Source organism: Candoia aspera, chromosome 4, assembly GCF_035149785.1.
Source record: "Candoia aspera isolate rCanAsp1 chromosome 4, rCanAsp1.hap2, whole genome shotgun sequence".
In the NCBI taxonomy this organism is placed as follows: domain Eukaryota; kingdom Metazoa; phylum Chordata; class Lepidosauria; order Squamata; family Boidae; genus Candoia; species Candoia aspera.
Window position 1 is genome coordinate 1517845 of NC_086156.1, and position 16976 is coordinate 1534820.

Consider the following 16976-nt stretch of genomic DNA (forward strand, 5'->3'; position numbering starts at 1 on the left):
GGGCCAAGCTCCCATCATGACTGCAGCAAGGTTGAGGCTAGATCCAGAAATTCTGGTCTGTCCAAAAACTCAAGTACCTGAGTAAAAGATCCCCCAGCAATTGAGAGCTTTCTAATTCCGCTGCTCTTTGATTCAGGTTCAGCTCTCAAAGGTGAAAGCCTCCAAGGAGCCACTAAGCTGCCTTCCTTTTCAGCCCCCGCTGTTCAGAGGGGGGAGGGGCTCCAGGAGGCACAAATCCCAAACCCAAGGCTAACTCCTGCAAGATTCAAGCCCTGGTTTATTTGTTCTCGGCACCTGTGACTTCTGCAGATCCACAGCTCCCAAGAGGGCCATGAGTGGCCCAGCCTTGGCAGCTGTCTGGCAGTCCATCACTTCCAGCCCGCCAGGGTTGTGCTGTCCGCCTCCGCCCCCCCCATCCCCTTTTGTAAAGCTCCAGGAAGATGCACAGTCAACAGCGCAGTCTTCCTCACCCCCTTCCTTCTGGCTCCCCTTCCCTCCTCCTCCTCCTTCACTACCAGACAGACTCGGGCGTGTGCCAGCAGCTGCTGGGAGCAGATGGTGTTGGCTTGACCCAGCATTCGGAGAGGGGTCACATCTGTCACTTGCTGATGTGGGGAAGGACCCAGACTCTGCGTGCTTGCTCGGCTCAGTTCACCTTCTCCTGCCTCCGAGCAGATGGCTCTCCTCTGGTCCCTGAGATGCTCTGGGACTGGAGCTTTGTCAAAGGCATCTCAAGCGCTCCAGAACCCAAGGAGGGTCCCACGGGATCTGGCCCAAGCCCCTTCAGGGGGCATCTCTGCTTTCTAATGGTCCTGCAGCAGGTACGGTCGAGGTTAAGCCTGGAACAGGACAACAGCAACCTCTCCCTTTCCTCTTCCATCCTCTTCTGCTCCTGGAGGCTCTGGAGGGCCCTCCTGATGGGACCACAGCTCGTCTACCCTGGACCCTGCCCCCCAGCTAGGCATTAACTGTGCATTTTGGGATGCAGTGACTGCCAATCCCTCTGAACCATAGGATGGGTTTCAGCAATGCACCAGACAAACCTCTTATTAGGAAGCCAGGCATTATTGTAGGATAATGCCCATGGCACCATTGCGTGGTTGACTGCTTTGGCTGTTATGGGAACCCACCAGTGGTATCGCCTTAACTCAGGGAAGGAAAGAGGGTGATCCTGCGGGATACTCCTTGGATGTTGTGTGACTTGAGTTCATGAAAATTCCACCTGTCTTGGCCTGTGAGAGACAGGTGGTATCTGCGATCTCCCCAAGGGGTGGCCCCATCTGTCCCACAGCTGGGGAAACTGCTTTCAGGATGGACGGTAGCTATCACGGCATTTGGTCTGATCTATCGGGATTATCTCATTCGAAATCCTGGATTCCCTTTGGAAGAGCAAAGTATATTTTTATTTCTGTTGTTATTATTCCTGAGATCCCTGCCTTTCCATCAGAAGTGCTTCTCTAGAGCATCTACTGTATTTCATCTACCAAGTGCAAACTACTCTTTGGGTCACAGGCCAAGCTAATCCAGCTAAACTGAGGGCTAATTCAGAAGTTTTACCTGAATTCAAGGTCCTAGGCCACATGAGTCCCCAAAACAACATGGGGGCCACCTCCAGACTCAGAAATTCAGGCAAATAGTACAGTTGGATTATAACACATAATTAAAAAATATACTCTCAGGTTCAAGCTAGACTCCTGGTGACCCCATGGGTACCTCTTTGTATTTTTCTTGACAATGGAATGGAAGCAGTTTCTAATTGCCTTCTCCTGGGATATGTTTTCAGTTTCCCAGATGAAAACGTGGGGATTCTCTGGTGGGCTCCCATCCAAATACCAACCGGGCCTGATTCTACTTAGCTTCCAGACATGGTCATCTATGGGCACCCACCTGCTAAGAATGGCAGGAAGAAGTATGGAATACATGGGGCATAATCAGATAAATGGTTTCAATTTTATTTTGGCTGAATTTAAACAGGCCACCTTAGTTTTTGCTTTCCTACCCACTTCTATGTCTGGGGTTCTTTTTCTTTTTCTTTCTGGAGTATAGTCCTTAGATTTTAGCCCCCAGCGTCTGGCTCTTCATTAAAACATCTGTCTTGTCCAGGTGAAGAATACTTGAATAAAGAAGATCCCTCCCTGGATTCTTACCATCGGTTCTTGTCTCAGAAAAAAGTTTTAATAAGGACTGAAAAATTCTAAGACCATCTAATCCTTTTTTTAAAAAGAGAGAACACCATTTCTCTCCCTTCTATAAATTAATTACACTTCCTGTGAAGACTTGCTTCCCGTTGCCAGCCAACTTAATTGGATGCTCTTAAGGGCTAAGATTAGGAGGGAAAGAGGAACTTCCTACCTCTCTCTCGGGTACCTAGTCCAGCCATGCACAATGACACGAACCTGTCAGGTTTGGGCCCTCTTTGATAAAAGATAGTGGCACCCCGTGCACAGGTGGGTCCTCTTGGACTGCCACGGAAAATGAGGGGCCTGAGGAGGGAGCCCGGCATGTCCAAAGAAGAGAGGAAGTATCCCTCTCAAGATCCTTTCCTCCTTGTGGGGGAGATGGGTGGAGATAAATCTGATACATGAATAAAATAAATAAATCCCATTTTCTGAACAGACAGGTGGCCTCTTACTTTCGAAGGCCCAAAATATAATATCTGTCGGGGGCAGGGGCGGGCTGAAATAATATTTTCATGAGTTTACAGGAATGCTCGTTATAGGAAATCTGCCCTCCCTATTCTTGCAAAAATAGGAGATTGTGTTTTCTTAAGCGATTCCAAAACACTCTGACACCTGTGACGCGGCTGTTCAATACAGTATTGTCGATTTGGGAGGCACATTTGTACATTCTGTCATGTTTCTGTGTCTGGTCTCTTACATAAAAAAACCAAAGAGTACATGCTGCAATCACACACACAGACACACACACACGCAAACTTCCACCCTGAGCCATCTGTCAGTTCCCTGCTGCGTGCGTTTTGGATGATGGACCCCGGTTGCTACGTTTTCATGGCGGTGTTATGAGCTCTCTGTTCTATCTTTTCATGGGAATATTGAAAACCGCCCAGAGGCCTGTAGTGTGGCACTAAGGCAAGGCAGACACTCTAAAAAGATGAGAAAGAGAGAGAGAGAGGGATGCAGATGGATGGATGGATGGATGGATGTAGATAGATAGATAAATAGATAGATACTGTAGATAGAGATATAGAGAAATAGAGAGATAGAGAGAGAGATAGAGAGATAGAGATAGAGAGAGATAGAGAGATAGATAGATAGATACTATAGATAGAGAGATAGAGAGATACTATAGATAGAGAAATAGAGAGATAGAGAGATAGAGAGATAGAGATAGGTGGATGGATGGATGGACAGATAGATGATAGAGGGATAGAAGAGATGATAGAGATGGATGGATGGATAAATAGAGGGATGGAAGAGATAATAGATGATAGATAGATAGATAGGAAGAGAGGTAGAGGGATAGAGGGATAGAGGGATAGATAGAGGGAAGTCCACACATCCTAAAGCTGTTGAAAAACACTGCACTAGACTGGTGTAGGATTTAAACCTGGGTGAGTTACATTGTCCTGTATCAGCCTAGCCCCTCTACGCATCTGATGGAGTGAGCGGCGGCTGATGCCTGTTAATAAAATTTGTCAGTTGGAAAAGGTGTGTCCAGAGCGCTGATTTTCATCCCCACCCCACCCCACTTTAATGTACAGTATTTTATTGAGCGGCTCCAAGCATCTGTATAACGTTACTGCAAGGGAAGAGTTGCAGGATCAGGGCTACCACATCTGGGCTGCCAAAATCCAGGTGGACCCTGGATGGCAGCATTGAGTTGGAGTGCTCTGTATGCATATGTGTGTTTGTACATGTATCCAAGTGTGTGTGTGTGTGTGTGTGTGTGTGTGACTGGCTAAAATTAAATCTGCCTGGCTGCTTCTATTATTTACAGATAGAGAGTTGTGCATTTTCTCACACCTGAGAAGATGCAGCTGGGAGGGAGAGAAAATCCTGGGTGGAAAGGGTAAAGGTATAGATCTGAAATGTCTTCAGAACAAAAAGACTCTGTTTTGCAGGACAAGGAGTTTAGCCACATGTGACCTCAGGAGAACAAAATTGCAGCTCACCCCCCCCCCCCAGGATAGGCTGGTTTTCCTATTTAGATGCAGCAGACATAAGAAGAAGAAGGATGGATTTAAGAACCAAGTTCATTGCCTCTCTGTGATGTGTGAACACAGCCAGTATGCCTTGTCTAACAAATTATGGCTTTTAAAAGTCTGGTGTAGTAAAATCCATAAATGTGGCTTTGTCTAAGGCAGCCTTTCTCAACCTTTTGACCCTGGAGGAACCCCTGAAATATTTTTCAGGCCTCGGGAACCCCTGCACATTCAGGCTCAAATATAGACCAGAAGTTACCAAATTATTATGTTTGTTTCACGGGTGGGCCTGTCTATATGCATTAACGGTGTTCTTAAACTAAAAACAAAGAATGAAGCTTACCTCTTGAATGGCAAGTTGCCCAAATTTGAAATAATTTTTTTAATAAATCATGATTTCCCAGGGAACCCCTAGTGACCTCTCGCAGAACCCTAGGGTGCCACGGAACCCTGGTGGAGAAACCCTGGTCTAATGTATGCCTAGGTTTACAGCATTCCCACTTGGAAGTTAAGCCTCCCTGATGTCTGAAGGAAGGAGACACTAATCTGTCCTGACTTGCCCATTGGTAGCGCCACTCAAAAATGCGCTTCACCCCATGACTGAAGAGCAGATTGTATTAGCTTCAAGTGATTGGAAACCTCCTAGATACCTCCCTGCCCACAGATATATCCATTTTCACTGAGTACTGAAACAAATGAGAATATGGGATGCTTCAGACAGAAATCGCCCACCTTCTGAAGTGGTCCACCAGCACCCCCACCAGCTCTCCAACCCGATTGTCATTGGCCGGCTGCATTTTGTGGAGACACACCACCAGGCCCTTCTGGTTTTGCAGGTGGAAGACCACCAGCTGGTCCTCTCCGCTGGTTACGCTCACACCGGTCACCTGTCAGGACGAAGGAGCACAAAAAATGCGTGGTTTTTCCCCCACAGAACCCAAGTGCCAAGCAAAGGCCCCACAGCAGCACCTCACATGAATAAATCGGTTTTTAAAAAGCTAGTTTGGGCAGCTCACAACATGGGAGTGATCGAGGTCTGGAGAAAGGAATGAAAGGTTTCCTAAGGTGGGATCTCAATGTTGCGCATTGTCTGCATGGCTGCAGCCTCAAATAAGTGGAACATCAGAGAAAGAAGGGCGTTTCTGCCTGGAGGAATTATCTGTGGGTCCACTCAGCCAGCTTCCTTAGGTACTTCCACTAATGTTATGCCCTCAACAACCACCCTGTGAGGTAGGTTGGTTTGGAAGAAGAGGATTGGCCTGTCACCCACATGGTCTCTGTGGTCAAGTGGAGGATTGACTCTCATGCCGAGAATCCACAGCCAAGACGTCTTCCCTGGAATCAGCGAGGAAGCTGGCTTTTGTTGGCATTTGGGCTGAATGCCCTTTTTGTGGCTCCACCGCTTTCTCCATCCACGTTCTGATGCGCAACACATTTCTCTGCCCCCCATTGTTCCACCCTGCCACTTTGCCCTCTCTCCTGACTCCAGACAGGACCGCTCTCCCCACAGACAAAGAAACAAATCCCAAGCAGGCCCTTCGTTGTATTTCAAAGCCAGTAAAACCTTTGGCACCACCACGCTCTTTACTGGCTTAAAATGAACTTGTGTTGTCGTTTATTCGTTCAGTCGCTTCCGACTCTTCGTGACTCCATGGACCAGCCCACACCAGACCTTCCTGTCGGTCGTCAACACCCCCAGCTCCCCCAGGGACGGGTCCGTCACCTCCAGAATATCATCCATCCACCTTGCCCTTGGTCGGCCCCTCTTCCTTTTGCCCTCCACGCTCCCCAGCATCAGCATCTTCTCCAGGCTGTCCTGTCTTCTCATTATGTGGCCAAAGTATTTCAGTTTTGCCTTTAATATCACTCCCTCAAGTGAGCAGTCTGGCTTGATTTCCTGGAGGATGGACTGGTTTGATCTTCTTGCAGTCCAAGGCACTCTCAGGATTTTCCTCCAACACCACAGTTCAAAAGCATCCATCTTCCTTCTCTCAGCCTTCCTTATGGTCCAGCTCTCACAGCCATATGTTACTTCGGGGATTAACAACATATGCTTTAACTATGCGGGCCTTTGTTGTCAGTGTGATGTCTCCACTCTTAACTATTTTATCGAGATTTGTCATCGTTCTTCTCCCAAGGATTAAGTGTCTTCTGATTTCCTGGCTGCTGTCAGCATCTGCAGTAATCTTCACACCTAGGAATACAAAGTCTTTCACTGCTTCTACATTTTCTCCCTCTATTTGCCAGTTATCAATCAGGCTGGTTGCCATAATCTTGGTTTTTTTGAGGTTTAGCTGCAAGCCAGCTTTTGCACTTTCTTCTTTCACCTTCATCATAAGGCTCCTCAGTTCCTCTTCGCTTTCAGCCATCAAAGTGGTATCATCTGCATATCTGAGATTGTTAATGTTTCTTCCAGAGATTTTAACTCCAGCCTTGGATTCCTCAAGGCCAGCTTGTCGCATGATGTGTTCTGCATACAAGTTGAATAGGTAGGGTGAGAGTATACAGCCCTGCCGTACTCCTTTCCCAATCTTAAACCAGTCCGTTGTTCCGTGGTCTGTTCTTACTGTTGCTACTTGGTCGTTATACAGATTCTTCAGGAGGCATACAAGATGACTTGGTATCCCCATACCGCTAAGAACTTGCCACAATTTGTTCTGGTCCACACAGTCAAAGGCTTTAGAATAGTCAATAAAACAGAAATAGATGTTTTTCTGAAACTCCCTGGCTTTTTCCATTATCCAGCGGATATTGGCAATTTGGTCCCTAGTTCCTCTGCCTTTTCTAAACCCAGCTTGTACATCTGGCAATTCTCGCTCCATGAATTGCTGAAGTCTGCCTTGCAGGATCTTGAGCATTACCTTACTGGCAGCGAAATGAGTGCCACTGTTCGATAGCTTGAACATTCTTTAGTGTTTCCCTTTGTTGGTATGGGGATATAAGTTGATTTTTTCCAATCTGATGGCCATTCTTGTGTTCTCCAAATTTGCTGGCATATAGCATGCATTACCTTGACAGCATCATCTCGCAAGATTTTGAACAGTTCAGCTGGGATGCCGTCGTCTCCTGCTGCCTTGTTATTAGCAATGCTTCTTAAGGCCCACTCAACCTCACTCTTCAGGATGTCTGGCTCTAGCTCCCTGACCACACTGTCAAAGCTATCCCCGATACTGTTATCCTTCCTATACAGGTTTTCTGTATATTCTTGCCACCTTTTCTTGATCTCTTCTTCTTCTGTTAGGTCCTTGCCATCTTTGTTTTTGATCATACCCATTTTTGCCTGGAATTTACCTCCAATGTTTCTAATTTTCTGGAAGAGGTCTCTTGTCCTTCCTATTCTATTGTCTTCTTCCACTTCCGCGCATTGCTTGTTTAAAAATAATTCCTTCTCTCTTCTGGCTAACCTCTGGAATTTTGCCTGTAATTGGGCATATCTCCCCCTATCGCTGTTGCCTTTTGCTTTCCTTCTTTCTTGGGCTACTTCTAGTGTCTCAGCAGACAGCCATTTTGCCTTCTTGGTTTTCTCTTTCTTTGGGATGTATTTTGTTGCCGCCTCCTGAACAATGCTGCCAACTTCTGTCCAGAGTTCTTCCGGAACCCTATCTACTAAGTCCAGTCCCTTAAATCTATTCTTCACCTCCACTGCACATTCCTGAGGGATATTAGTGAGCTCACATCTAGCTGATCTGTGGGTCTTCCCTAATCTCTTTAGTCTGATCCTAAATTGTGCAAGAAGAAGTTCGTGATCTGAACTACAGTCAGCCCCAGGCCTTGTTTTTACCGACTGTACAGATGTCCGCCACCTTTGGCTGCAAAGGATGTAGTCCATCTGATTTCGGTGTTGTCCATCTGGTGAAGTCCATGTATAAAGCCGTCTCTTAGGTTGTTGGAAGAGAGTGTTTGTGATGCAGAGTGAGTTGTCTTGGCAAAATTCTATCAGCCTATGTCCTGCTTCGTTTTGTTCTCCCAGGCCATGCTTACCTGTAATTCCAGGTGTCATCTGACTGCCCACCTTAGCATTCCAGTCTCCCGTGATGAAAATAACATCTCTTTTAGGTGTGTTGTCCAGTAGGTGCTGCAGATCCTCATAGAACTGCTCTACTTCAGCTTCTTCAGCATCTGTGGTTGGGGCGTATATTTGGATCACTGTGATGTTAGATGGCTTGCCCTGAATTCGAATTGAGATCATTCTGTCGTTTTTTGGGTTGTATCCAAGCACTGCTTTAGCCACTTTACTATTAATTATGAAGGCTACTCCATTTCTTCTGTGGTCCTCTTGTCCACAGTAGTAGATCTGGTGGTCATTTGATGTGAAGTGGCCCATTCCAGTCCATTTCAGTTTACTGACGCCCAGAATGTCTATCTTTAATCTTGACATCTCACCAATAACCACATCCAATTTGCCCTGGCTCATAGATCTTACATTCCAGGTTCCAATGGTGTGTCGATCCTTAGAACATCGGATTCGCCCTTCACCACCAGCACCGTCGGCCGCTAGCCGTCCTTTCGGCTTTGAGCTAGCTGCGTCATCACGTCTGGGGCTAGTTGAACTCATCCTCTGCTCCTCCCCAGTACCATTTTGACCATCCTCCGACCTGGGGGTCTCATCTTCCGATGGTATACCGACATATCTCTGGTTGTACTGATCCATTTAGTTTTCACGGCAAGAATACTGGGGTGGGTTGCCATTACCTTCCCCAGGGATCGCACTTAGTCTGACCTCTCTGTCACGACCTTCCCATCTTGGGTGGCCCTTCACGGTTTAGCTCATGGCATCATTGAGGTGCTCAAGCTCCAGCACCACGACAAGGTAATGATCCTTTGCTGAAGAAAATGAACTTAGCATCCCTTAAAGGCATTGTTTTGCTTTTCAAGGAAGAAGTCCCACAGCTGGCCCAGAAAATCCTGTCTCCAGATGTGTCCAATGCCATTTGGGTCCCCGGACTCTGCCTAATTTAGTATGTGGGGGCGAATCCCCCATGCTCAGGAAGGGCCAAAGTGGAGAACGTCTGTATAGCAACCGGGCATGGGGCAGAATTTTTTCTGCGGGGGCACCCCATTTGTGGAATTCCCTGCCCAAGGAGCCTTGACTGGCACCCACACGGCCATCATGTTGGCATCAGTTGAAGACTTTTGATCTTCCCTTTGGATTTTTCCCTGGCTTTTAATTGTATTTTCATTCCGATAGTTTTAGCTTTTGAATAACCGCCTTGTAGCTGCCTAGTTTATATTGTGCTTTTATTCTGCATTTTACTGAATATATTTTTACTGTATTCAGATTGGATTTTTGCAGTCTGTTTTACAGTAAACTACCCAGAGAGGTTCAGCTATCGGGCAGATAACATTTTTTAATCAATGTGAATAATTTTTTTTCTACCTCTTTTTTTCGTAGCAGCCCTGGAAACCCCTCCTGCTCTGTTCTGACCACCCCCTCCAAATCAGGAGACCTCCTACTTACCGTGCTCAGAGCAATTGCCTTTTTCACTCGGTACTGCTTCCTGGGATCCATCTTGTACAGGTGCTGGTCGGTGAGGAGAAGGGCTCGATCCGTCCGCTTGTTGCAGCGGTTGATCTGCGGCAGGTGTGAGACAGTCAAGAAACTCCCCTGGAAGAAGCGACCCAGGACCCTTGGCACCCAGAAAGGGTAGGCAGGCCATCCGTTTCAGCCCCCGAGAGAGAGGAAGGCTCAGTGCCCCGTCCTGCAGGTACCTCCTGCCTAAAACTGAACCGGCTTCTCCCTGGCACCTGCTGGAGGTGGTATCATAGAGACCTCCAGTGACAGAACAGCCTTCTCTAACCTGGCACCTTCCAGATGTTAGGGGACTTGGCCATGCAACAGCTGCGGATGCCAGATATCCATGGGCCCTCAAACAGCCTCTCACAACCTCCCCAAATTAAATTAAAATAAAACGAATCTTATTTTTAAAAGTTGAATGGAAGCTGTGTCCAGTGAACCCTAAAATCTGTTACAGGTAGTCCTCGCTTAACGACCACAATAGGGACTGGAATTTTGGTCGCTAAGTCATGCGATCATTAAGCAAGGCACTACGTGACCGGACCCAATTTCACAACCCTTTTTGTGGCAGTCGTAAAGCGAGTCATGCGATCATATAACAAATTGCAATGGTCATAAAGCAAATCAATTGTTTCCAATTGATTTTTCTGGTTGGAAGCCGGTTGGGAAGGTCGCAAATCATCATGCAACTGCAGGATGCTGCAAATGGTCATAAATGTGAACCAAGTGCCAAAACTGCAATCACATGGCCGCGGGGGTGATGTGACGGTCGTAACTTCGAGGACGGGTGTAAGTGAAATGTGCTCAACCCCAGGGTGGAAGCGAACCCCCTTCATCCCCAAGGTTCTGGTCATTTCTTGGGGGATACATATTCCAACACATCTGGAGGGCACCGGGGAGGTCAGTATTTTGAAAAATACTGCTTGAAAATATTTGAAAATATCAGTATTTTCTTGGGTATTATTGGGGGAAAAAATCTGAGCAGAAAAGAGCACCAGAGAATTACACTGCAAAGTTCAGTCTGTGTGAAAGCAGTTTCTATTCTCCAAGGCAGTGATTCTCAACCTTGGCAGCTGGAAGACGGGTGGACCAACTCCCAGAATTCCCCAGCCAGCATTGCTGGCTGGGGAATTCTGGGAGTTGAAGTCCACCCGTCTTCCAGCTGCCAGGGTTGAGAAACGCTGCTGCAAGGAATCCTCGGGATTATAACATGGAACATGCTGATATTTATGGTTCCCAATGCTCCAATTATGAACTGATCCTTCCAGGGGTGTCCTCAAGGCATGGTCCAAAAAGTCAAGTTGGTGGTCACAATGGTTCAACTGCACCATCATGACCACCATCTTGACTTTTTGGACCGTGCCCTGCGGATACCCCTGGACACCAAGGCTCCTGCAGAAGAGGACATTCCCGTTAAGCCGGTTCAGCTCGGCCATGCAGATATGCCCACCCTTGAGGCAACCACCAATGGCCCACTTGTCTCTCACCTTACGGACATGGCAGGAGAACAACACCGAGCTGAAGTGCATCTTGTCCTTCAGGGCTGACACCTGCTTGACAAACTGGGGAGCCAAGGTAGGGTTCTCCTCTGCCTGAAGGAGAAGCAAAAAGAACATGAGTTACCTCTTTGGAGAGGAGGAGGGAAGAGTGGGGAATTCTGCCTGTCCTGCCTGGAGGGTAGGACGCTGAAAGAGGCAGTAGAATCCAGGAAAATGGATTGTGTCATTTCAGGGGGATCAAATGTTTGAATATTCCCCAGCTAAGAAATGTCCCCCCAAACATTATTCTGTGGAAGCTTCCAGCCATGCCAGTTTCTTCTAGATGTACTTCTAAAGTGATGTTTCCCTCTTAGGTGAAGGGAATTGTCTGTCTGTCTCTCTGTCTATCTCTCATCTATCGCCATAGCTATCAATCATCTATCATCCATCCATCCATCTATCCATCCTTCTCTCTCTGCCCCATCCATGTCTGTCTGTCTGTCTGTCTATCACCTCTATTTCCTTCTCTATCTATGATCTGTCAACCAACCAATCTATTATCTATCTATTTCCCTCCCTATCTATCAATCTGTCAATCTACCAATCTATTTCCCTCCCTATCTATCAATTATCTCTCTATCTCTTTATCTCTCCATCTTTTGTATCATCCAGTCCTTCTTCCTTCTTTGCTGTAAGCCAGGGGGTGCTTTCGCTGGGCTTTAAGATTTCAGGGGATCCATGAACTCAGATGGACAAAAAATTACATTTTCACCAATCTCTAACTGGAATTTACCAGTAATGAATGTAGGCAATGTGGCCTCTAGATTCCAAATGTTTAATTTTAACTTGCCTTTTATATTTATTTGTTCTCTTGCTCTTGATTTAATGGATTAATAAAGCAGCACATACTGTATATACTCTATATTTGTTATTTTTTAATAGTTCGGTGACTGGGCATAATTGGTTTACTTGATCATACAGTACAGCAAGGTATATTATTTTAGGCTTCTAAATATATTTTTCTGAGAAGGGGTCCATAGGCTTCACCAGCCTCTCAAAGGGCTGCATCGCCCCAGAAGGTTAAGGGCCCCCCCGATCTGAACGCAAGGCACCTGAGAGAGTTTTTATTCTTCTTGTATTGTTATTTATCTGTTGTTAGCCACCCAAAATTATTTTATACAACATGAGCATCCATATAAACTTTCAAATAATAGATAGATAGATAGATAGATAGATAGATAGATAGATAGATAGATAGATAGATAGATAGATAGATAGTAATGCAGATACCCTACACAACCAAACACACACAGTACGCAACCCCACAAGTGAGATGTAGCTGTTGGTTACCTACAGATTACCGCAGCCCCTCCTTTGGCTGACTATAGAAAAAGATGGCCTTTTAAAACAAGGGGAGTTTAATGTTCCATATCAGCTTTACTGCATATTTCAGGCCATGTCCTTGAAAATATTTTTTTTCTTTTTTTTCTTCAGAATCTGCTGGGGACCAGTAATAATTTGAAATCTGTCCAGTCTCTTTATGGAGATGTTGGGCGGTGCAAGCATACCGGATTAGCACTGTCTTATAATTTCTCCAGAGCACTGTCTTTTCCTTTGGATTCTTTTTTCCCCACTGATTTGCAAATGGCTGTTATCTTCATGATCTAGGCTGTCTTGGAAATTATCTCCTTTCGCTCCGAATGCTTGTAGTTTGATATATAAAGTTCAGAAGAGTTACATTTTATCTTTTCTTTTTAAATGACATTTGCTTTTGTTCACCTCCTGTGAGATTGGTCTCTCTCTCAAGGGAGAAAAGGAAGGGCTGAATCCTCTGGCCATCCCACATATAAGCTACCTGGTCAAGAGATGGTGCTGTATATAAATTATTTCAACTGTTGACCTTTTAATCACTAAAAAGGCCGTACAGATTGTGAAAACTCTACCGTCTCACACAATGGGGTTAGGGGGTGGCTGCCATGTGAATCACCTCCAGGAGATAAAACAGTGACGGAAGGAATTAGTCACTAGGCAAGAAATGGGACCAGGTTATGAAGACCCAGAGAAGTTTCAGACTTCCAGCCTTTAGCCTGCAGACTTCAGCTTTTTCATAAAGGGTCAAGTGCAAAATTCTGCATCAGAGAACTTGGGAAATGGGGGAATTGTCTGCTTGACAGTCTCCCCATGTTTTTACAAATTCAAACAAACTTTTACATATAATACAGGTAGTCCTCGACTTATGACCACAACTGGAACTTCCATCGCGAAGTGAGGAGGTTGTTAAGTGAGTCACGACCAATTTAATGACCTTTTTCGCCGCAGTTGTTAAGCGAGTCACTATGGTTGTTAAGCGAATCCAGCTTCCCTCATTGACTTTGCTTGTCAGAAACCAGCTGGGAAGGTTGCAAATGGCGATCGCATGACCCTGGAATGCTGCAACCATCATAAGTGCAAGCTGGTTGCCAAGCACCTGAATTTTGATCATGTGACCACAGGAATGCTCTGATGGTCATAAGTGCGAGGACCGGTCGCAAGTCACTTTTTTCAGCGCTGTCTTAACTTTGAATGCTCACTAAATGAATGGTCGTAAGTCGAGGACTACCTGTAACCCACTCCTGGAAATATGAATGAAAGCTAGCTCCCTGATATACAACTTGCTTTAAATGGCAGCACTGAAATAGGAACAAAACGGCACAGCCCTCCTTCTGTCTGTTCCGTCCTCCTTTGATGCCTAACGCTTTTGACCTCTTTTAGGACAAATGGCTTTCTGCAGGTGTCATGCATGACGCTGCAGTCTCTTGACCGCAAGGCAGCTACTTTCAGGAGAGTTCTCATTCCTGTGGCCACCTGCTCAGTTCCTCAAAGATCAGACCCAGACTTTGGATACCAAAAGGCCAAAAGGCCTCGGATTCTACACCTAGTATCAGAAGGGGAAGCTGGAAAAGACTCCTGTCTGAAGGGCTCTGTTGACTAGACTGCTCCAGCTCGGTGCTCTTCAGGTGGACTGATGCCGAGGCCCAGAATTCTCAGCCAACATGGCCAAGAGCTGTGGAAGCAGGTGTCCAGTGCATCTAGAGCAGCATTCCTCAACCATGGCCACTTTAAGATGGGTGGACTTCGACTCCCAGAATTCCCCAGCCAGCCATGCTGGCTGGGGAATTCTGGGAGTCGAAGTCCACCCATCTTAAAGTGGCCAAGGTTGAGAAACACTGGTCTAGAAGCCCCAAGTTGGGGGATCTTGAGCTAAAGGTCCCCTCAGCTCGATTCACTGCAAGGCAGCCACTTCCCTGTTTCGGAGTGCTGATCCCATGGAATGGGTCTCCTTCCTGGAGCCACTGGGGACAGGAGGGCCTCTGGGTGTGTGTGGGTGTGGGTGCAAAGAACAGGCTATCCTTCCTTCACACAGTACAACTCCACAGCCGTCTCTTGCAGACACATCTGGGAGGGGGGCAAGCCACCCATACAGCGACTTGCTCCAACTAAGAGGCTTTGGGGAGGAATCACCATGGAGACGACACGTGCGCTGAAAAATACCAATTCTCCCGGATGCCCTTTTCTGCAACTTGCAGCACCCAGACTCTGCCGCATCTGCTTGTCTCCTTTCAGGAGATCCCAGGTGAGATGGTGGTTCTCAGCACAGGACCCAATCCCCAAATCCCACAGCCTCAGGAGGGAAGAACAGCCTCCCCCCATTCCTGGCCTGGGGTCCTGATCTAATTCAGGAATTCTTATAAGTGAGCCAAGGGGGGGGGGGGAATCAAAGGAAGGAGCTCCTGAGGGCGAGCGGAGAGCTGGAGTTCCCTTGTGGAGGGGCGGAGGAATCCATCTGCTTTAGCAGACCTGACTTTTGCTCCTCCCCAGAGGTCACCTAACCCCCTGTCCCCCGCAGCTGCTTTGGCCAACCCAGAAGGTGCAGGGGTCTCCAGGTCTCAGTGGGGACACCTGAGCAGCAAAACAGCTGGTGTTCTGGGGGACACCATCATGGTGGATGCCTGGAAAGGCTGCTCAAATGGCTTCACAGGATTTTCACAGTGGGCCCCACGCAAACCCACCCTGATCCTTCCTTCAAGGGCAAGGCTGTGGGTACCATCCTCCCCTTCTTGAGCTCCAGTGTTCCTGATCATTGCTCAGGACAACAACATGGTTCACACAGGGCTGGATTCCCACGAAACACCAACCAACGCCCTTTGAGCCTTGCCTAATTGGTTTGGAGAACCACTGTGGCATCTGGAGAAAGAGAACATTATACAGAACAGCCAGCCAGATTTCCTGTTATACAAAGAACCTGCATGATGCGTGCTCCCCTTTCCATACCTCCCCTGAAAGTCTGCTTTGTGAACGAGCCAGGATCAGAAGTCAAGAGTTTATTCCTGGTTTGGCTGAACAAACCCGAGTTCCCCAATAGAGACACTCCCCCAAAACATGGCTTATTTAAATGCCATCACCCCTAGTTACCGCCTTTGAGAAAAGTCTAGTCCAGCCCTGCCTTCCTCCAAGTTGTGCTCCCATGCTGGCTGGGGATGATGGGAGCGGTGATCCAACCCATCCAAGGGGCCACAGCTTGGGGAGAGCTGATTTAGTCTGCATTAACGAAAACCCTTTAGAATCCTGCCTTTGAACGTTTTGAGGCGTCAGGAAAGGAAGAGATTTTTTTTTCTTTACACATTTAGTTGCTTTGCAAAAATTCTGTCAAGATTTGCAGGGGGAGGCGGATGCCGCACGCTGAGAGGCTGTTAAAGGATGCTGAACAGCTCCTTTGGCAATAGAGCTGTGCTGTTTTTATGGCTTACCTTGTATTGCTAGGATAAATGTTTAATAAGGAAGGGTCTTGCATTTCTGTTGTTTATGGCACTGCAAGCTGCAGGGACCGGAGCCGTTTCTCTACCCCCCTCCCTCTTTGCACAGTTCAGGGGGGTCTTTAAGGGGGGGTCCAAAAGGTCAAGAGGGCAGCCCCCACAGCCATGCCATCCAAGCCCCATCGCTTTTTTATGTGGGTTGCATGAGGCAACCCCATCTTTAGTAAAGTTACTCCTCTTGTGTACCAGCAATGGAGGACAGCCTTGAGGGAGGGAATATATAAACCAGATACAATCAGCAGGGATTGAGCAAATTCAGGAGGAATGCCAGCTGAATCTGTAGCTCTTAGCTACCCAGGCTCGCAGGTAGCACAACTGTAAACAGCGGCTGCCAAGAGCAAGCAGGGAGACAGAGTTGTGGCTTCCAAGGACTTTGAACTTCCGAGGGGATATCTTGACATTTTTTCCCCAATATATACCCCCAAATAATGCATTTGATCCAGTACTTTAATTGGTAGGCCCTTTAGTCCAGAATCATGAAAGGAGATGAGAGCAACAGTCTATATCAGTGTTTCTCAACCTTGGCAACTTTAAGACGTGCGGACTTCAACTCCCAGAATTCCCCAGCCAGCATGAAGAACTCACCACTCAAAAGAAAAGGAAAAAAAACCCCAAGCTTCCCCAGATATGGGTGAGGGATGATCATCAGCTGCTTGGCTGCTACAGCGACTGGCCTGTATATTTGGCCTGCGATATTTCTTTCATGCTTTCTTGAGGGTTCAAAGTATTTCATGGGGACTTTGGGGAGCAGCTACCAGCAGTCTTGCAAGAGATCAGGGGTGTCCGCAGGGTCTGACCCAGCAAGTCAATATGGCAGCCCTGATGATGCGATCACACAGAAAAGCAGCTGAAGCTTCAATCATACCACTGCGGTCTCCACCCTGACTTTTTGGGTGGACACCCCTGCGTGGGATTCTAACATTTTAACCCATGCGGTTATGTCAAGCCTAAGACTCTTCACTCAATGT

General features: G+C 47.0%; 1 protein-coding gene across 1 annotated transcript in view; it reads right to left on the bottom strand.

Moving 5' to 3' along the window:
- The window catches only part of MYO1G (myosin IG), a 68350-nt gene that overhangs the window by 14671 nt on the left and 36703 nt on the right, over positions 1–16976 (bottom strand). Inside the window, exons 19-21 of the mRNA XM_063303217.1 lie at positions 11165–11269; positions 9621–9734; positions 4895–5049 (exon numbers count right to left, since the gene is read on the bottom strand). Of these exons, the coding sequence (XP_063159287.1) occupies positions 4895–5049; positions 9621–9734; positions 11165–11269 (374 nt within the window). The remainder of the gene's footprint in view (positions 1–4894; positions 5050–9620; positions 9735–11164; positions 11270–16976) is intronic.